This window comes from Pongo abelii, chromosome 20, assembly GCF_028885655.2.
Source record: "Pongo abelii isolate AG06213 chromosome 20, NHGRI_mPonAbe1-v2.0_pri, whole genome shotgun sequence".
NCBI lineage: Eukaryota > Metazoa > Chordata > Mammalia > Primates > Hominidae > Pongo > Pongo abelii.
The window spans coordinates 12,875,700-12,897,208 of record NC_072005.2 but is presented as its reverse complement, the minus strand read 5'-3'; the positions used below and the strand labels follow the sequence as shown (position 1 = coordinate 12,897,208).

General features: G+C 49.0%; 1 protein-coding gene across 4 annotated transcripts in view; it reads right to left on the bottom strand.

Annotated features, from left to right (window-relative positions):
* The window catches only part of MAST1 (microtubule associated serine/threonine kinase 1), a 36,645-nt gene that overhangs the window by 12,685 nt on the left and 2,451 nt on the right, over positions 1–21,509 (bottom strand). For all 4 annotated transcript variants that reach the window (XM_054539836.2, XM_024238206.3, XM_054539837.2 and 1 more), the window contains exons 3-12: positions 21,433–21,508; positions 18,890–18,968; positions 15,064–15,224; positions 14,827–14,902; positions 14,456–14,665; positions 10,470–10,571; positions 10,258–10,390; positions 10,110–10,177; positions 4,193–4,272; positions 3,895–4,103 (exon numbers count right to left, since the gene is read on the bottom strand). In XM_054539836.2, the coding sequence (XP_054395811.1) occupies positions 3,895–4,103; positions 4,193–4,272; positions 10,110–10,177; positions 10,258–10,390; positions 10,470–10,571; positions 14,456–14,665; positions 14,827–14,902; positions 15,064–15,224; positions 18,890–18,968; positions 21,433–21,508 (1,194 nt within the window). The remainder of the gene's footprint in view (positions 1–3,894; positions 4,104–4,192; positions 4,273–10,109; positions 10,178–10,257; positions 10,391–10,469; positions 10,572–14,455; positions 14,666–14,826; positions 14,903–15,063; positions 15,225–18,889; positions 18,969–21,432; position 21,509) is intronic.

The following is a 21,509-nucleotide window of genomic DNA, read 5'->3' as shown; positions in this document are numbered from 1 at the left end:
AAAAAAAAAACAGGGTTTCACCATGCTGGGTAGGTTGATCTTGGACTTTTGACCTCAAGTGTTCTGCCTGCCTCAGCCTCCCTAAGTGCTGGGATTACAGTCGTAAGCTACCATAATGGGCCTCCAAATGGATATTCTTAAAACATAAATCTGATCCTATCAAATCTACTTAAAACCCTCCATTAGCTGGAGATGGTGGTGCCTGCCTGTAGTTTCAGCTACTTGGGAGGCTGAGGTGGGAGGATTGCTTGAGCCCAGGAGTTCAAGGCTGTAATAAGCTGTGATCACACCACTGCACTCCAGCCTGGACAATGCACTAAAAATAAAACAAAACAAGGCTGGGCGTGGTGGTTCACACCTGTAATCCCCACACTTCGGGAGGCCGAGACTGATGGATCATTTGAGGCTAGGAGTTTGAAACCAGCCTGGCCAACATGGTGAAAATCTGTCTCTATTAAAAATACAAAAATTAGCCAGATGTGTTGGCACACGCCTGTAATCCTAGCTACTCGGGAGGCTGAGGCAGGAGAATCACTTGAAACTTGGAGGTGGAGGTTGCAGTAATCCAAGATCACTGCACTGCACTCTAGCCTGGGTGACAGCGTGAGTGAGACTCCATCTCAAAAAAAAAAAAAAAAGGCGGGCGCGGTGGCTCACGCCTGTAATCCCAGCACTTTGGGAGGCTGAGGCAGGCAGATCATGAGGTCTGGAGTTTGAGACCAGACTGACCAACATGATGAAACCCCATCTCTACTAAAAATACAAAAATTAGGTGGGTGTGGTGGCCCACGCCTGTAATCCCAGCTACTCAGGAGGCTGAGGCAGGAGAATTGCTTGAACCCGGGAGGCGGAGGTTGCAGTGAGCCGAGGATGCGCCACTGCACTCCAGCCTGGGCAATAGAACGAGACTCCATCTCAAAAAAAAAAGAAAGAAAGAAACAGAGAAAAAGAAAAAGAAAAACAACAACGCTCCAGTGGCCTTCTGTTGCACTCAGAATGAAATCCAATGCCATTCCAGTCTCTGGAACGCCCTCCTCATCAGCGCACCTTCATCCTCATCTCCCCTCCCTTGCTCACTTGCCTTCGACTCCATGGTCCTGCTTGCCACTCCTCCAAATCCAAATTGTCACCTAAGAGACTTTGTACTAGCAGGTCACTTATTCCATCATAATCCAGGCCTCTGAGAAGCTCCCTGCCTGCCTCCCCATCACCTCCTCCAGCCTCATGGACCTCATGTCCTCACTATGAAATGTCCTGGCTGGGCATGGTGGCTCATGCCTGTAATCCCAGCACTTTGGCAAGCCAAGGTAGGCTGATCACCTGAGGTCAGGAGTTCAAGACCAGCCTGACCAACCTGGTGAAACCCCTGTCTCTACTAAAAATACAAAAATCAGCTGGGCATGGTGGAGGCGCGCCTTTAGTCCCAGCTACTCAGGAGGCTAAGGCATGAGAATCCTTGAGCCTGGGAGATGGAAGTTGCTGTGCACCAAGATTGCGCCACGGCAGTCCAGCCTGGGTGAAAGAGCGAGACTCCATAAATAAATAAATAAATAAATAAATAAATAAATAAATAAATAAAATGTCCTTATCTCTTTGGCTTGCTCTGCTTGTTTATTGTCTATATGGAGCAGAATGGAATCTCCATGAGGGGGAGATGTCTGTGCCTGGGTCTCCTCTGTGTCACTGGCACCTAGCACAGCACGTGACATGAGGGAGATAATGAGGAGGCGTTTGTTGAGTGACTGGATGGTTGACTGGAAGGCTTGGAGGAGGCACATCTGAGGCCCCAGGGATCATGTATGTGTCCTAATAGCCACAGCATGTGTGTTTTTGGACAATAGATGGATTAACATTTGGGTGAATACATGCACGGATGGATTAAAAATAATATATGGCCCGCGAGCTATGGCTTACGCCTGTAATCCCAGCACTTTGGGAGGCTGAGGTGGGAGGATCACCTGAGGTCAGGAGTTCAAGACCAGCCTGGCCAACATGGTGAAAACACCATTTCTACTAAAAATACAAAAAATTAGCCGGGCGTGGTGGCACACACCTGTAATCCCAGCCACTCGGGAGGCTCAGGCAGGAGAATCACTTGAACCTGGAAGGCGGAGGTTACAGTGAGCCGAGATCGCGCTACTGCATTCTGGCCTGGTGACAGAGCAAGACTCCATCTCAAAAAAAAAAAAAAAAAGAAAAAAAAAAATGGAAAAATAGGTGTATAAGCCAGGCGTGGTGGCTCACGCCTGTAATCACAGCACTTTGGGAGGCCGAGGTGGGCGGATCATGAGGTCAGGAGATCGAGACCATCCTGGACAACACGGTGAAACCCCGTCTCTAATAAAAATACAAAAAAAATTAGCCAGGCATGGTGGCGGGCACCTGTAATCCCAGCTACTCGGGAGGCTGAGGCAGGAGAATGGCGTGAACCTAGGAGGCGGAGCTTGCAGTGAGCCGAGATTGCGCCACTGCACTCCAGCCTGGGAGACAGAGCAAGACTCCGTCTCAAAAAAAAAAAAGAAAAATAGGTGTATAATGGTAAACAGACATACAGATGGATAAACAGATGGACAACCACATAGACAAATTGCGGGATGTGAAGGATGGAAGGAAAGGTGGATTAATAAACAGGTATATGGGATGGGCTCGGTGGCTCGTGCCTGTAATCCCAGGACTTTGGGAGGCTGAGGCAGGACGGTTGCTTGAGCCCAGGAGTTGGAGACTAACTTGGGCAATACGGGGAGACTGCATAAAAAACAAAACAAACGAACAACAACAACAAAAAAACCAAAAAAACTTTTTTTTTTTTTGCGGGACAGGGTCTTGCTCAGTCGCCCAGAGGCTGGAGTGCAATGGCATGATCTCAGCCTAGCCTGGAGTGCAGCGGCATGATCTTGGCTCACTGTAACCTCTGCCTCCTATGTTTAAACAATCCTCCCACTTCAGCCACCCGAGTAGCTGGGATTATAGGAGTGTGCCATCCGGCTAATTTTTGTAGTTTTAGTAGAGTCAGGGTTTCACCATGTTGGCCAGGCTGGTCTTGAACCCCTGACCTTGTAATCTGCCCACCTTGGCCTTCCAAGAATTAGCCAAGTGTGGTGGTCTGCACCTATAATCCCAAGTATTTGGGAGGCTGAGGTGGGAGGATTGCTTGAGCCCAGGCATTTGAGGCTGCAGTGAGCTGTGATCACACCACTACATTCCAGCCTGAGCAACAGAGTGAGATCTTGTCTCAAAAAAAAAAAAAAAAAAAAAAAAAAATAGGCCTGGCACAGTGGCTCATGCCTGTAATCCCAGCACTTTGGGAGGCCTAGGCAGGCAGATCACTTAAGGTCAGGAGTTCAAGACTAGCCTGGCAAACATGGCGAAACCCTGTCTCTGCTAAAAATAGAAAAATTACCCATGTATGGTGGCACAGGCCTGTAATCCCAGCTACTCCGGAGGCTGAGGCATAAGAATCGCTTGAGCCTGGGAGGCGGAGGTTGCAGTGAACTGAGATCACACCACTGCACTGCAGCCTGGGTGACAGAGCAAGACTCTGTCTCAAAAAAATAAAATAAAATAAATAAATAAATAAATATAAACAAATTCATGGATGTATGGATAGAAAAACAGATGGATTAGCAAATCAGTAGATAGAAGGATAGATGGATGGATAATAGGTCAGACTGAATGTATTTATGTTGAATGAAATGAAAAACAAATAAACCAATAGATGACTGAATAAATATATAGGTAGAATGGATGGACAAATCAATGACTGGAGAAATAAATAGATGGATAAACATACAGGCCGACTAATCAATATGGTGACTGCGGCTCAGGCAGGCCACCCCGCAGCCCTGACCAGTGAGCACGGCCCCATCTTCCCTGCAGCCCCGCAGGCAGCCACACCTTCCACATATTCCATGACCATGCAGAGGTGGCGCCGAGTCTCGAACGAGCAGAACATGCCGACCACAAACGGGTTCTCGGCGAAGGTGAGGATATCGCGCTCCACGAAGGCCTGCTGGATCTGGTTGCGGAGGATCAAGTTCTGCTTGTTGATCTTTTTCATGGCAAAGCGCTGCCGTGTGTCGCGGTGCCGCACCAGGTAGACAGCGCTGCAGGGGGAGAGAGCGAGGACCGGCCGTCACCTCCGAGACACCCGGCCTCCGCCACCCTCCCCCCGCCAGAGCCCCGGGTGGCTCACCCGTAGGCACCGTTGCTTATGAGCTTGATGGTATCAAAGTCATTCTCCCCTGGCGGTTTCTTGGCCTTGCTGCTGCGGCCCTTCAGGGAAAAGATGGAGACCACACCACCACCATCATCATGAGGTAGGGTGCTTTTAATTTCATTTTACACATGGGGAAACTGAGGCACAGAAAGGACGAGAGAGTCCTTCATCCAAGTGCCATAATGAAAGAGAAAGTCAGGACTTGAACCCAAGACTGACTCTGAAGACATATTCCCATCTTCTTGCATTAGAAAAGATAGCAGGAAACCAACAAAATAGTCATCCTAATATATAAATATATAAAGAGTTCCCAAAAATCAATAACAAAAGCCTAACAATTGAAGAGAAAAAAATGGGTGAGGTAAGTAAATTACAGTCAGAGCTTTTTTTTTTTTTTTTTTGGAAACTGGTTCTCACTTTGATGTTCAGGCTGGAGTGTAGTGGTGCTCACTGCAGCCTCCACCTCTAGGGCTCAAGTGATTCTCCTGCCTCAGCCTCCCAGGTAGCTGGGACCACAGGCACATGCCACCATGCCAGGCTAATTTTAGTATTTTGGTTTTGCCATCTTGCCCAGGCTGCTCTTGAACTCCTAGGCTGAAGCAATCTGCCTGCCTTGGCCTCCCAAAGAGTAGGGACTACAGGCATGAGCCACTGTACCCAGCCAGAGTTACAGCTCTTAAACATACTAAAAGATTCAGGCCGGGTGCGGTGGCTCACGCCTGTAATCCCAGCACTTTGGGAGGCCGAGGCAGGCGGATCACGAGGTCAGGAGATTGAGACCATCCTGGCTAACACTGTGAAACCCCATCTCTACTGAAAATACAAAACAATTAGCCAGGCATGGTGGCGGGCACAGGTAGTCCCAGCTACTTGGGACGCTGAGACAGGAGAATGGCGTGAACCCGGGAGGCAGAGCTTGCAGTGAGCAGAGATCATGCCACTGCACTCCAGCCTGGGCGACAGAGCGATACTCCGTCCCAAAAAAAAAAAAAAAAAGAAAGATTCCTGGCCGGGCGCAATGGCTTACGCTTGTAACCCCAGTACTTTGGAAGGCCAAGGCAGGTGGATCACACCTGAGGTCAGGAGCTCGAGACAAGCCTGGCCAACATGGAGAAACCCCATCTATACTAAAAATACAAAATCAGCTGGGCATGGTGGCGCATGCCTGTAATCCCAGCTACTCAGGAAGCTGAGGCAGGAGAATCACTTGAACCTAGGAGGCAGAGGTTGTGGTGAGCCGAGATCGCGGCATTGCACTCCAGCCTGGGCAACAAGAGCAAAACTCCATCTCAAAAAAAAAAAAATTCTCAATCTCACTTACAATAACAGAAAGGCAAATTATAACTACCACAAAATACCATTTTTCACCTAGCAGATTGGGAGAAAAAACTCCAAAACCTGATACCCTCTATGGGCAAATATGTAGGTGAACATATACACCTTGCTGTTGGGAGTGTAAATTACTGTTTGATACAGATCAGAATTACAAATACATGTTCCCTTTGACTCAGCAATTTCACTTTTGAATTTATATACAGATATACTTGCACATGTGAAAAATGGTATATCTACTATCTTGCTCATTGTGAGATTGGAAATAATAATCCATACGTTAAATTAGCCAAACAAACACATGTGGGGTAGTTATATAAAGAAACATTGTGCCACTGTTAACAATAATGAGGAAACTCTCTGTCTATGGATTTAGAAAGTCCTCTATTTTATTAAGTGTAAAAATGCAATAGGCAATATGTATTGTATGTTTATGTGCAAAAAAATGTGGCAAAGGCCGGGTGTGGTGGCTCATGCCTTCAATCCCAGCACTTTGGGAGGCCAAGGCAAGTGGATCACCTGAAGGTCAGGAGTTCGAGACCAGCCTGGCCAAGATGGTGAAACCCCATCTCTATTAAAAATACAAAAACTTAGCCAGGCATGGTGGTGGGCGCCTATAATCCCAGCTACTTGGAAGGCTGAAACAGGAGAACCGCTTGAACCTGGGAAGCAGAGGTTGCAGTGAGCCGAGATCACACTATTGCACTCCAGCCTGGGCAACAAGAGTGGAACTTTGTCTCAAAAAAAAAAAAAAAAAAGTGGCAAAACAAAACTATGTAATCATATTTTAGGGCTATAGGGCAATGGGGAAAAAAGGTAGGAGTAAGATTTTTTTCACTGTATATCTCTTTTGAAAATTATTTTGATTTTTCTTAGGGACAAAGAGATCTATTACATAGATATTACATAAAAAGATCTATGATATATAAAAATATTGAACTTGTATGCTCCAAAGAATGTAGCCTAAAAATATCTGACATGAAAATTGACAGAATTACAAGGAGAATTTGCTTAAAATAAGGTTTCACATATCTCTCAGAAACTATTAGATTAATCAGGCAAGATAAATGAATAGGGAGATGGAAGATTTGAATCACTCAATTAACAAGTTTGATTAAAAGGAATAACAGAATCCTACAAACAACGAGAGATAAATACCTTTTTTAGAGTTTTAGATTTTGAGTGATGTCATTCCATTACCTATTCAAAAAATTAAACAAATGGCATATATTGTGAGATTCCTTTTAAATATATACATAAAGGAAAGGTGTGTGTATATATTTGTGTGACTGTATAGACACAATTTGAAACAAAGATTACAAACTTAAGCATCTTCAGGGGCCCGTAGACCAGGGTGGAAGCCATGGGTGATGAAGGGGCAGGTACCCAACATCACAGGACCACCCCCACTCAGCTGGTTCCACCACAGTATTATTAGAACTTCGTCTTCTATATTTTTTTTAAGTAGAGACAGGGTCTTGCTATGTTGTCCAGGCTGGTTTCGAACTCCTGGGCTCAAGCAATCCTGCCACCTTGGCTTCCCAAAGTGCTGGGACTACAGGCATGAGCCACTACACCCAGCCCTAGAACTTCTGATTTTTCAAGAGAAGGCCCAAACCCAGATTTTGAAGCAAAGATCTTTCAATTTTTATATTTTGCTTCTTTTATTTATCTATTTTTATTGTTTTCAAGATGGAGTCTCACGCTCTCACCCAGGCTGGAGTGCAGTGGTTTCACATCGGCTGACTGCAATCTTTGTCTCCCCGGTTCCAGCAGTTCTCCTGCCTCAGCCTCCCAAGTAGCTGGGATTACGGGTGGGCACCACCACACCTGGCTAATTTTATGTATTTTTTTAGTAGAGACAGGGTTTCACCATGTTGGCCAGGCTGGTCTCGACTTCCTGACCTCAAGTGATCCACCCGCCTCAGCCTCCCATAGTGCTGGGATTACAGCCGTGAGCCATCGTGTCCAGCCCAAATTTTTGAAAAACACTAGGCAGTTCAGAGAAAGCACATGTGTGGCCATTGGGGTAGGACTCTCCACTAGACATCTGGAACATATGCCAAAGTGTGGCTGGCCTGGGAATAGAATTGGCAATTTTCCCCATGCTCAGCTGCCATTAATACATACAGCCAGTTATCTTGCTCGAAAGCCCATGCAGGATTCCTCTATAAGTTAAACATAGAGCTATCATATGACCGAGAAATTCCACCTCTAGACATATACCCTAAATAACTCAAAACAGTTGTCCAACCAAATATTTGTACACCCACATTCATAGGAGCACTATTTACAACAGACGAAAGATGGACAACCCAATGTTCACCAGTGGATGAATGCATCTACCATTCAATGGAATATTACTCGGCTATAAAAAGGAATGAAGCAGTGACACAAGCTACAACAACATGGATAAACCTCAGAAACGTTATGTTAAGTGAAATAAGCCAGACATAAGAGGCCACAGAGCATATGATCCCATTTATAGGAAATATCCAGAAAAAGGCTGGGCATGTGGCTCACGCCTGTAATCCCAGCATTTTGGGAGGCCGAGGCGGGCGGATCACCTGAGGTCAGGAGTTCAAGACCAGCCTGACCAACATGGTGAAACCCTGTCTCTACTAAAAATACAAAATTAGCCGGATGTGGTAGTACATGCCTGTAATCCCAGCTACTCAGGAGGCTGAGGCAGGAGAATTGCTTGAACCTGGTAGGCAGAGGTTGCAGTGAGCCGAGATCACGCCATTGCACTCCAGCCTGGGCAACAAGAGCGAAATTCTGTCTCAAAAAAAAAAAAGAAATATCCAGAAAAAGCCATTCCACAGAGAGAGAAAATAGATTAGTGGTTGCCAGGAACTGCAGGGAGGGAGGAATGAGGAGGGAGTGTGTAATGGGTGTGAGGTGTGTAATGGGTGTGAGGTGTGTAATGGGTGTGAGGTGTGTAATGAGTGTGAGGTTTCCCTTTGGGGTGATAAAAAAGTTCTGCAACTACATAGATCTAATGGTTGTACAGCATTGTGAATTACTAAATGCTGCTGAATTGTTTATTTATTACTATTAGTCTTTATTATTATTATTATTATCTTGAGACAGAGTCTCGCTCTGTTGTCCAGGCTGGAGCACAGTAGTGCGATCTCGGCTCACACCAACCTCCACCTCCTGGGTTCAAGCAATTCTCCTGCCTCAGCCTTCCGAGTAGCTGGGACTACAGGCATGTGCCACCACGCCCAGCTAATTTTTTTGTATTTTTAGTGGAGACGGGGTTTCACCATGTTGGCCAGGCTGGTTTTGAACTCCTGACCTCAAGTGATCCACCCATCTTGGCCTCCCAAAGTACTAGGATTACAGGCATAAGCCATTGCACCTGGCCTATTCTTTATTATTTTTAATTTCATTTTTCGAGACAGGGTCTCACTCTGTTGCCCAGGCTGGAGTGCAGTGGTGTGATCATGGCTTACTGAAGCCTTGACTTCCTGGGCTCATACAATCCTCCCACCTCAGCCTCCCGAGTAGCTGGGACTACAGGGGTGCACCACCACGCCCAGCTGATTTTTTATGCTGCCCAGGCTGGTCTCAAATGCCTAAGCACAAACAATCCTCCTGCCTCGGCCTCCCAAAGTGCTGGGGTTACAGGCCTAAACCACTGCACTCGGCCCCGAATTGTTCATTTTAAAATGGTTAAAAAGGCCAGGCACGGTGGCTCATGCCTGTAATCCCTGCACTTTGGGAGGCCGAGGTGGGCGGATCAACTGAGATTGGGAGTTTGCAATCAGCCTGACCAACATGGAGAAATTTTAGTCTCTACTAAAAATACAAACTTAGCCGGGTGTGGTGGTACATGCCTGTAATCCCAGCTACTCGGGAGACTGAGGCAGGAGAATTGCTTGAACCCAGGAGGTGGAGGTTGTGGTGAGCTGAGATAGCGCCATTGCACTCCAGCCTGGGCAACAAGAGCAAAACTCCATCTCAAAAAAAAAAATAAATAAATAAATAAAAATAAAATAAAACGGTTAAAAAGTAAATTAAATTTTATGTTTCATGGATTTTAACATGACAAAGAGGTCACGGGGAAGAGCTATTATTTTATTTTATTTTATTTTATTTTATTTTTTGAGACAGTTTCGCTCTTGTTGCCCAGGCTGGAGTGCAGTGGTGCAATCTCAGCTCACAGCAATCTCTGCCTCCTGGGTTCAAGTGATTCTCCTGCCTCAGCCTTGCAAGTAGCTGGGATTAGAGGCATGTGCCACCAGGCCTGGCTAATTTTTGTATTTTTTTTTTTTAGTAGAGACGTGGTTTCTCCACGTTGGTTAGGCTGGTCTCGAACTCCTGACCTCAGGTGATCTGCCCGCCTTGGCCTCCCAAAGTGCTGGGATTGCAGGCATGAGCCAGCATGCCAGGCTCTGGAAGAGCTATTATTAATCACATTTTATGGATGGGAAAACTGAGGCTCAGAGTGTAGGACCAAGAGATCCACAAAGCCTGAGGGCAAAGAAGCCGGAGATGAGCCCCGCCCTGCCCTCCCAGGAACCAGGGTACTGACCACTTGGCCACCCAGCCTTACCTCAGAGAGATCGTCTTGCTCAGGGGTGTTGGAGCCACCACTGTCCTGTTCCTCCAGGTGTACCACGTCTAGGGAGGGACTGAGAGTGAGCACGAGATGGGGTCTGGGCCTGCTCACCCCCAGTCCCCCTGTACCCACTAGCCGGCACCTGGAAAGGGGTCACGGGTGAGGCCCAGCTGGCGGATGATGTAGCGGGGGATGTCCGTCTTGACAAGGTGGCCCTCCTTGGCGTGTCCCTCAGCCGCCTCCAGCAGGTGGTAGAACTCCTCGGGGTTGAATTCCTGAGGCAGGGCAGGAGTGGGCTCACCACAGGCTCCCAGGGTCTACCAACCCACCCCTACCCATGCCCAGCCCCCTCACCAGGCACTCCAGCAGCCTCGCAGGGCGTGAGATGATAATAAGCAACTTCTTCACCAGCTGAGTAACAAAGGCCACCTCCAAGCTCTCAGAGCGTTCATAGGCCTGTGGCAGGGGACACAGAGGGACAGGGCTCATAGGCACTCTGCCTCAGCCCGGCCCCTCTCTCAGCCCCTCAGAATACATACTGCTGCTACTGTCCCATCTTACAGGTGAGGAGACTGAGGCCCAAGCCACACAGTAAAAATAATGAGGCTGGGCACGGTGGCTCATGCCTGTAATCCCAGCACTTTGGGAGGCCGAGGTGGGTGGATCACTTGAGGTCAAAAGTTTGAAACCAGCCTGGCCAACATGGTGAAACCCCATCTCCACTAAAAACGCAAAATGAGCCAGGCGTGGTGGCAGGTGCCTGTAATCCCAGCTACTCGGGAGGCTGAAGCAGGAGAATCCCTTGAACCTGGGAGCTAGAATTTGCAGTGAGCCAAGATCACACCACTGCACTCCAGCCTGGGTGACACAGCAAGACTCTGTCTCAAAACAAAAGCAATGACAAACAAACAAACAAACAACAAAACCATAGTGAGACCCTGTCTCTACAAATAATAAAATTAGCCAGGTGTGGTAGTGAGTGCCTGTAGTCCTAGCTACGTGGGAGGCTGAAGTGGGAGAATTACTTGAGCCCGGGGGGCTAAGGCTGCAGTACCACTGCACTCCTGCCTGGGTGACAGAGAAAGACCCTGTCTCAAAAAAAAAAAAAAAAAAAAAAAAGAAAAAGAAAAAGAGGCCAGGCACAGTGGCTCACACCTGTCATCCCAGCATTTTGGGAGGCAGAGGAGGGCGAATCACTTGAGGTCAGGGGTTTGAGACCAGCCTGCCCAACATGGCAAAACCTCATCTCTACTGAAAGTACAAAAATTAGCTGGGTATAGTGCCACACGCTTGTAATGCCAGCTACTTGGGAGGCTGAGGCAAGAGAATCACTTGAACCAGGGAGGTGGAGGTTGCAGTGAGCTGAGATCACATCACTATACTCCAGCTTGGGTAGCAGAGTGAGACTGTCTCAAAAAAAAAAAAAAAAGAAAAGAAAAGAAAAGAAAAGAAAAAACTAATATCTTATTGCAATACTTGAAAAGCCTAAAATTAATGCCAAAAATCTACCATAAGCCAAAATATCAAAATTTAAGCCAGATGTGGTGGTACATGCCCATAATCCCAGCTACTCAGGAGGCTGAGGCAGGAGGATTGCTTGAGTCCAGGAGTTCAAGACCACCCTGGGCAACATACAGAGTCCCCCATCTCAAATGAAAAAGAAAAAGAAAATTAAATAAAGACAGAATCCAACAGGCTGTGCCTAGCCATATTGTAACTTGAGCCAAAAAAAGTGTGCACCAACTTATATGTGTTTTAATGTGTCTTTGAAAATGTCTAATGGTTTCAATGAAAATAGTGTTATTGATGAGTTTGTTTTCATTAAAACCAGGACAGTAAAATTATAACACATTCTGGCTTGGTTATAAATAAAATATGTAAACTTAAAATGATGTTGGGTTTTAATTTATCTACTTTTCAAGTTTTTCAAAAATTAATGTTCTGGGCGAAGAAATAATTACTTGCTTTACCCTGGTCCTGGTCTCAGCCCTAATACCTATTGGGTCTTTGCTTGTTTGACTTGTTTTTCTGTAGAGACAGGGTCTCGCTATGTTACCCAGGCTGGTCTCCAACTCCTGGGCTCCAGAAAGCCTCCTGTCTCAGCTCCCCAAAGTGCTGGGATTACAGGGGTGAGCTTCTAATGCCTATTGTTTATCTTCTGTCTCTTCCTGCTATTAATAGAATGCCAGCTCCCCAAAGACAAGAATTTTTGTTTTATTTCCAGTTGATTTCCCAGCTTTTAGGCTAGTGCCAGGCCCATAGTAGGTGCTTAATAAATATTGGTGGGGGCCAGGCATGGTGGCTCGCACCTATGATCCCAGCACTTTGGGAGGCAGAGGCAGGTGGATCACCTAAGGTCAGGAGTTAGAGACCAGGCTGACCAACATGGTGAAACCCTGCCTCGACTAAAAATACAAAAATTAGCCGGGCATGGTGGTGGGTGCCTGTGATCCCAGCTACTCGGGAGGCTGAGGCAGGAGAATGGCTTGAACCTGGGAGGTGGAGGTTGCAGTGAGCCGAGATCGCACCACTGCTCTCCAGCCCGGTGGGATAGAGTGAGACTGTGTCTCCAAAAAAATAAAATAAAATAATTTAAATAAATAAATAAATAAATATTGGTGGAATTAATGAATGATCAAGTGAGCCTCCTGCCTCAGCCTCTCAAGTAGCTGGGACAACAGGTGTGTGCCACTACACTTAGTTAATTATTTTTATTTTTATTTATTTATTTTTTTGAGACGAAATCTCACTCTGTTGCCCAGGCTGGAGTGCAGTGGTGCAACCTCGGCTCACTGCAACCACCGCCTCCCTGATTCAAGCGATTCTCCTGCTTCAGCCTCCTGAGTAGCTGGGATTACAGGCACATGCCACCAAGCCCGGCTAACTTTTTTGTAGTTTTAGTAAAGACAGAGTTTCACCTTATTGGCCAGGCTGGTTTCAAACTCCTGACCTCGTGAGTCCGCTCACCTCAGCCTCCCAAAGTGCTGGGATTAAAGGCGTGAACAAACTCACCTGGCTTAAGTTTTTTTTATTGTTTTAGAGATGCGGTCCTGCTATGTTGCCCAAGCTGGTCTCAAACTCCTGACCTCAAGCAATCCTCCCATCTCAGCCTCCTAAGTAGCTAGCTGGGACTACAGGTGCATGCCACTGCAAAGGGACATTCAAGCATCAATTTACCCAGCATTTATTGAGTACCTACTGTGTGCTGGGTATTGTCCCAAACAGCAGGGACACAGCAGTGGACAGAACAGACAACCCCACCCCCCCACCCTCGCCAACTATGGGGCTGACATTGGAGAAGGATAGACATGAAATAAAATAAGCAAAAATACACAGTATGAGGGATGGTGCTGAGTATCAAGGAGAAACTAAGGAGAAAGTGGGTGATAAATGTGAGTAGAGTTTAATATTTTATTTTATTTCATTTATTTATTTATTTTTGAGACAGAGTTTCACTCTTGTTGCCCAGACTGGAATGCAATGGTGTGATCTCGGCTCACCGCAACCTCCGACTCCCAGGTTCAAGCGATTCTCCCGCCTCTGCCTCCCAAGTAGTTGAGATTACAGGCGCCCACCACCACGCCCAGCTAATTTTTGTATTTTTAGTAGAGACGGGGTTTCACCATGTTGGCCAGGCTGGTCTCGAACTCCTGACCTCAGGTGATCCACTTGCCTCAGCCTCCCAAAGGGCTGGGATTACAGGCCTGAGCCACCGCACCCAGCCGAGTTTAATATTTTATTTTATTTATTATTATTATTTTTTGAGACGGAGTCTCGCTCTGTCGCCCAGGCTGGAGTGCAGCGGCGCAATCTCGGCTCACTGCAAGCTCCGCCTCCTGGGTTTACGCCATTCTCCTGCCTCAGCCTCCTGAGTAGCTGGGACTACAGGCGTCCGCCGCCACGCCCGGCTAATTTTTTTTTTTTTTTTTTTTTTGTATTTTTAGTAGAGACAGGGTTTCACCGTGTTAGCCAGGATGGTCTCGATCTCTTGACCTCGTGATCCGCCCGCCTCGGCCTCCCAAAGTGCTGGGATTACAGGCCTGAGCCACCGCGCCCGGCCGAGTTTAATATTTTAAATGGCTGAGGACCACCTAAGAAGCCACCTGAGAAGGTGACATTTGAGTAAAGATCTAAGGGAAATGAGCGAGGTGAAATTCCTGCCTCTTCAGTCGGTGAGACCTAGGGAAGGGACCACTTCCACCCCTGAGTCCTCAGTTCCACGCCAGTGCCTGGAACGTGGTAGGAGCTCCCTGAATGGATGTGGGGTGAAGAAAGGGGTGTATTGGGCACAATTTGGCGGTGCTGAGCCTGAGATCAGCCCGGCCTCCGCGTGCACTCACGTCTTGAAGGAGCTTCTCCAGGTTCTCCTGCAATTCATAGAAGTAGACCGTGGTGATGAGGCCGTCACGGGACTTGGTCAGGCAGTCCCGGGCCAGCTCGATGATCTGGTGGTGGATAAAGCTGAGCACGCCATCGGCCAGAGGCAGAACGCTGTCGGGTTCGTAGGCGCGGGTGAAGTCGCGCAGCTTCTCCTCCATCTGCGCAGTGGCCTGCGGGAGGGACGGAGGAGGGGCGCGGGGCTGTGCCCGGAGGCTGTGGCCGCCAGGAGCCTGCGCTGCGCACCGCGGCCGCCAGGGGGCGCGCGGGGATAAGGCGAGCGAGAGTGCAAGGCCGCCGGGTCACCCCGCGACGGCCTCGGGTCCCACCTCACCTTCGGGAACCTCTCCTTGTAGACGTGATTCATCATCACGATCTCGTTGTCGTAGGAGGAGGGGGAGCGCCCGGGGCTGCGGGGAGAGAAGCCCATTCTGTCCAGTCCTCTGCCTCCAAGTCCACAGAGAGCCCCCGCCCCGAGATGTAACCCTTTTATTCGCGGGGACAGGGGTCTTTCTATGCACAAGTCCTAAGACCACTAGCTTGGTACGAATGAGGAGGGATGCCTGCCCACCTGAGGCTCCGTGAGCGGGGCCGCACGGCTGGGGAGCGACGGCCACCATCCTCGTCTGTGATGCTCTCGGTGCTCCCGAAGTGTTTGGAGAGGAAGTGGAGCTCGTCCACCGTGGGCTGGTAGGGCAGCTGGTGAAGGCGCTCCTGGGAGGAGCAGGAGGACTGGGGACAGGGGCAGGGCCGGGGTCAGAGCCACCATGGGCCCCCCCAACAGCTCAGGACCCTGAGCTGGGACTCCCAAGGCCGATGGGGTCACTGGGCAAGGCCAGGATCAGGACCTGATTTACGATCCTTGGATCCTAGGATCTTGGCTGGGACTCTTGGCCACAGACAGGTGGACAGGGACAGACAGGGGTGGAGACAGTGAGTCTGTTAAAGCTTGGGTCAAGTCATGAGCCTTCTCTGTTCAGAACCCTCCGTGGCTCCCACCTTACTCAGGGTGAACACCCAAGTCCTTCCCCAGTTATACAAGGTCCTGCCTCATCCTGCCCTGGATTGTCCCTGCCATGGATTTTTCTCACTCTCCTTCTTACTTCCTCTGCTCCAGCTACAGTGGCCTCCTTTTTTTTTTTTTTTTGAGATGGAGTTTCGTTCTTGTTGCCTAGGTTGGAGTGTGATCTCAGCTCACTGCAACCTCCGCCTCCCACGTTCAAGCGATTCTCTTGACTCAGCCTCCTAAGTAGCTGGGATTACAGGTGCCTGTCACCACGCTTGGCTAATTTTTTGTATTTTTAGTAGAGCCAGTGTTTTACCATGTTGGCCAGGCTGGTCTTGAACTCCTGACCTCAGGTGATCCACCTGCCTCTGCCTCCCAAAGTGCTGAGATTACAGGCACAAGCCACCGCGCCCAGCCTAGTGGCCTCCTTGATGGTCCTTGGACAAGCCAGGCAAGCTCCTTCCTCAGGGCCTTCGCATTAGCTATTCCTTCTGCTTGGAACACATCTACTATGGATCCCTCCTTCTCATCCTTCAAATTTTTGCTTCAATATCACCCCTCAGGAAGACCTCCTCTGAATACACACCCATTATTCCCTATCCCTACTCTATCTTGTTTCCTCTTGCTTTATTATTATTATTATTTTAGAGAGAGGGTCTCCACTGAATATGGTGACTCACACCTGTAATCCCAGCACTTTGGGAGGCGAAGGCGGGAGGATCACTTGAGCCCAGGAGTTTGAGACCAGCCTGGGCAACATAGTGAAACCGTGTCTCTATTTATTAAAATTATTTAAAATTAAAAAGAGAGACAGACAGGGTCTCCTTGTGTCACCCAGGCTAGAGTGATGTAATGCAATCATGGCTCACGGAAGCCTTGAACTCCTGGGCTAAAGTAATCTTCCCACCTCTGCCTTCTGTGTAGCTGGGACTACACCATGCTTGGCTAATTCTTTTTTGCAGAGACAGGGTCTCACTATGTTGCCCAGGCTGGCTTCCAACTCCTGGCTTCAAGCAATACTCCCGCTTTGGCCTCTCAAAGTTCTGGGACTGAGGGCAGGGCACGGTGGCTCATGCCTGTAATCCCAGCACTTTGGGAGTCTGAGACGGGCAGAAAAACTGAGGTCAGGAGTTCCAGACCAGCCTGGCCAACAGGGTGAAACCCTGTCTCTACTAAAAATATAAAAAAATTAGTGAGGCATGGTGGTGGGCACCTGTAATCCCAGCTACTCGGGAGGCTGAGGCAGGAGAATTGCTTGAACCCAGGAGATGGAGGTTGCAGTGAGCCGGCACGGTGCCATTGCACTCCAGGCCTGGGCGACAGAGTGAGACTCCATCTCAAAAAAAAAAAAAAAAAATTGCTGAGTTACAGGCATGAGCCACTATGCCTGGCTCTCCTCTTGCTTTATTTTATTTCTTTATTTTGAGACAGGGTTTTTCTCTGTCCCCCAGTCTGGAGTGCGGTGGCTCGACCTCCACTCACTGCAACCCCCACCTCCTGGGCTCGAGCAATCTTTCCATCTCAGCCTCCTGAGTAGCTGGGACTTCAGGCACAAGCCATCACACCTGGCTATTTTTTTTTTTTTTTTTTGTAGAAACAGGGTTTCATCATGTTGCTCAGGTTGGTCTCAAACTCCTGGGCTCAAGCAATCCTCCCGCCTCAACCTCCCGTAGTGTTGGGAATACAGATGTGAGCCACCATGCCCGGCCATATAGCTGTCACCCAGGTTGGAGTGCAGTGGTGCAGTCTTGGCTCACTGCAACCTCCAGTTCTCAGGTTCAAGCAATTCTCCCTGCCTCAGCCTCCTGAGTAGCTGGGATTACAGGCATGACCACACCTGGCTAATTTTTGTACCTTTACTAGAGACAGGGTTTCACCATGTTGGCCAGGCTGGTCTCAAACTCCTGACCTCAAATGATCCACCTGATTCAGCCTCCCAAAATGCTAGGATTATAGGCATGAGCCACCGCGCCCGGCCAGAATGATATTTTTAAACATCACATTGCTCACTCCTCTGGTTAAAATTCCCCACCCCATCCATCTCTTTTATTTTTTTAATTAGTGTGCATTATCTATAGCCTACATAATCACAATTTCAAATGGTTCAAACTGAAATTTTAGTACAATTTAATATAAAGAAATAAAACCATTCCATGGCTTTCCCACTGGATTTAGAATAAAATCTCCCTTGCTGCCCTGGCTGACAAGGTTCCAGCCTGATCAAGGTCACTGCCTGCATCATCTCTATTCCTCCCCTACATCCCAAAGTTTCAGCCCCACAAGGCTACTTTCAACTTTTCAAATGCTGCAAGTTCTCTGGCCTCTAGAGGTTTGCACATGCTCTTCCCCTTCCTGGAACACTCTTCTCCCTTCTCTTCCATCTGCCAAACTCCTGCTGGTCCATTGTCTTGGTTTCAATGTCACCTCCTCCAGGAAGCCTTCCTTGACAACCCCCCAAGCTGAGTCACATACGTCTCCCCTATCACCTCACCTTTTGCTACTTGCATCAAAGTTCTGACCATTCTATTTTATGAATGCCTTCTTACTGGCTTGTCTTCCCCCATGAGGGCTGTGTGAATATTTACACTCTGGCCCAGCTTGCAGAATCTGCCTACCACATGACAGTCTCATGATAAATGTCTGCTGAACATCATGCCAATGGATGGATAAGGGAACTATGGGCATGGATAGAAAAGGGAGCAGATGAAGGGACTTTGGGTATTCCAAGGGGTGAGCAAGTGGGCTCTGGGTGAAAACTGTGGCCTGGCCCAGCCCAGCTGCTGATATCAGAGTAAATGGCTTAACTCACAGAGCCTTATGTCACCAGCTGTAAATGAGTGAGTCAGAAATGAGTAGGAAGGACCCTCCCAGAAATGTGTTGAGGGCAGAGCATAGGGCTTTGAGTGGGGCGGACCCATAACTCTCTAATAGATGGACAAGTGAACACCTTTGAAGGATGGGGAAACCCAAACTGTCTTTTTTTACTTTTTTCTTTTGAGACAGGGTCTCACTCTGTCATCCAGACTGGAATGCCATGGTGCGATCTCAGCTCAACTGTAGCCTATACCTCCCAGACTCTAGCGACCCTCCCATCTCAGCCTCCCAAATAGTGGGGACCACAGGTGTGCACCACCATGCCCAGATAATTTTTAATTTTTTGTAGGGACAAGGGTCTCCTTATGTTGCCCAGACTGGTCTTGAACTCCTGGGCTCAAGCAATCCTCCTGTCTTGGCCTCCCAAAGTACTGGGATTACAGGCGTGGGTCACTGTGCCTGGCCCTAAACTGTCATCAAGCCCAGCCTGGACTGCTGGCCTGGGTGTGGGTCTTCAGGCTGGAGGGCCCCCTGAATTCCTTACCCACCAGCCCACCCACCTACTTTCCACACTCACCGAGACGGTGGAACTGGGCGTGTTGGTGCCATAGCCAGATGAAGGGAGCGAGGCCAGAGACCACCGGCGTCCGTCCGCCCTGGAACCCAGCCAAGGTGCTCAGAGGCCACAAGGCCCCAGCGGTCCCCCAACTCCTCGGGGTGTGGGTGAAGCCACTGGCCACGGCCAGGGTGGGGGCTGGGGGAATATATCTGTACTCTAAGATTCCTCAAGGCCCTCAGAATCAAGGGGATAAAGACGGACTCTTCCAGGCAGGCACCGAGAATTGAAGGGAGGATCCGTCTCCGCTCTCCTCCCCACGGTCCCCTCTCTTATCATTCAGAGTGGATACCAAGAACTGGAAAAGCCCCCACCCAATGAAGCCTTTCCAGAGAGATTCTAGAAATTTCCCCCAAGTGAACACTCCATGAGAAAGCTCTAAGAGGGAGACCCTTGGATCTTCTCAGAGAAAAAAGACCCCTTCCACCCCCCAACATGCTCTGACATAGAATCTTGTGTCCTTATGCTCTCGTGCACACAGACACAGTCACTGTTGCAGCCAAACCCATTAATGTTGGTGTGACTATCAGGTCAGGCTCACATACTGGCAGTGCACACATTTACACTTCACACACACGAAGATACACACTCACACATGACTCCTCAACACAGACACCCACACATATTGACTATTCCATCCATGGACCCATATTTGACACTCTCACACACTAATGCACAATCACACGTGCAAGACCAGACATGCACTCACCTAAGACACACGTGCTTACACTCAGTACTCACACTCGGACACACAGACTCACCCAAACATACTCTACACTTCCACATTGACACAGATGCACATTCCAGACACCCGCACTCACTGCCACACATTGAAACTTGTACACAGCGACACACTCATTCACACTCGCACGCAGATGCACACACACAGGGACACACATCGGCGCGTGCTCATGTGAGTGCACAACACACATTAGCATGTGCACGTGTAAGCGTGTGGCTGTGAGACATTAAACTGGACGGGCGCGGTGGCTCACGCCTGTAATCCTAGCATTTTGGGAGGCAGAGGCGGGTGGATCACCTGAGGTCAGAAGTTCGAGACCAGCCTGACCAACCTGGTGAAACCCCATCTCTACTAAAAATACAAAAATTAGCCGGGCGTGGTGGCGGGTGCCTGAAATCCCAGCTACTTGGGAAGCTGAGGCAGGAGAATCGCTTGAACCCAGAAGGTGGAAATTGCAGTGAGCCGAGATCACGCCATTGCACTCCAGCCTGGGCAACAGAGCGAGACTCTGTCTCAAGAAAAGAAAAAAAAAAAAAGAGAGAGAGACAGTAAACACTGTGACTTTGTATTTACTATCTCACAGCCACACACTCACACACGCTTACACCCACACGCAGATTGCAGCTCACCTGGAGACATACCTGACTTGCTCCTGTCACATATTCACAGACGCTTACAATCCTACAGACACACGTTCACACGTTCACATTCGCAGACTCGTGCCATTGCATAGGCACGTAATCCCTCACACAGTCACAATCACACACACACACACACCAGCACACAGATTGCACAGTTACAAGGACACACACACACCCCATTTATTGGACTCCTCCCTTCCTCCTTCCTCCCAGCAGTCCCCTCGCTCAGCCCTCCCCGCTTGCGGATAAACATATGAGACCCAATCCCAGAGCCTTGCCCTGGCTCTCTATTGCCCTCAGCTAAATTCCATGGTCAATAGGCGGTTCCCCCACTTTCCCAAGGGAGCTGTCTTCTGTCTTCACAGTCTCCTTTGACTCTCACAACACAGCCTTCATCAGCCTTTGCAATGATCACCATTCTCTAGCCTCCCTGCCCTATTCAACTCAGAAGGTAGAGACAGGACGTCATTGACCCCATACGCCCAGCTCCTAAGAACATAGCAGGTGTTTAGACACCATTTTTAGAATGAATAGAGTTCAAAGAAAAAGAGACAGGCCCAAACTCCCAGAAAAGTTTCTCCAGAAAACATCAGAGAAACCTCTCTGCCTCCCCCAGTTTCACCAAAGGCCCATAGAAAATTCATTTAAGGACACCCCAGAAACCCTCAGAGACCCTTGGAAAGAAACCTGAGATTCCTCCCCTTGAGAAACAGCCCTAGTCGTCCTCCCCCACCTCGGGGACCAAGAGTCCCTCGATAGGCATCGCGCAATCTGCGCTTGCGCACGTCATCTTGGCTACCCCGCCCTGTCGCTATGGAAACACCTGGCCAGGAGAGCGAGGCTCGGAGATACTAAGACCCCGCGCCCAGGGCGCACGCGCTTTCGACCCGCCGCAAAGGGAGCCCCACCCCCTTCCCCATTCCAGATCGGCGATCGGACCCCGCCTTCTTATAGGCCCTGCCCCGAAAGCTAGGCGCTCCTTCCCGCTGAGACCTTGGGGCACTCGCTGGTCCCCTCAGGCCCCAGCTCGGGTTCAATTAGAAGGAGAACAGATGGCGGCCCAGACAGTGGGTGGGGAGGGTCTGCCCAGGGTTCTGGGGCCCTGCAGGGGAGGGACTCACCTTCGGGAGGAGGCAAACGAGAAGTGGGCGGGGGTGTTGGGGGAGAAGTTTCGGGGGCTGTCCAGGGGACTGCTGCC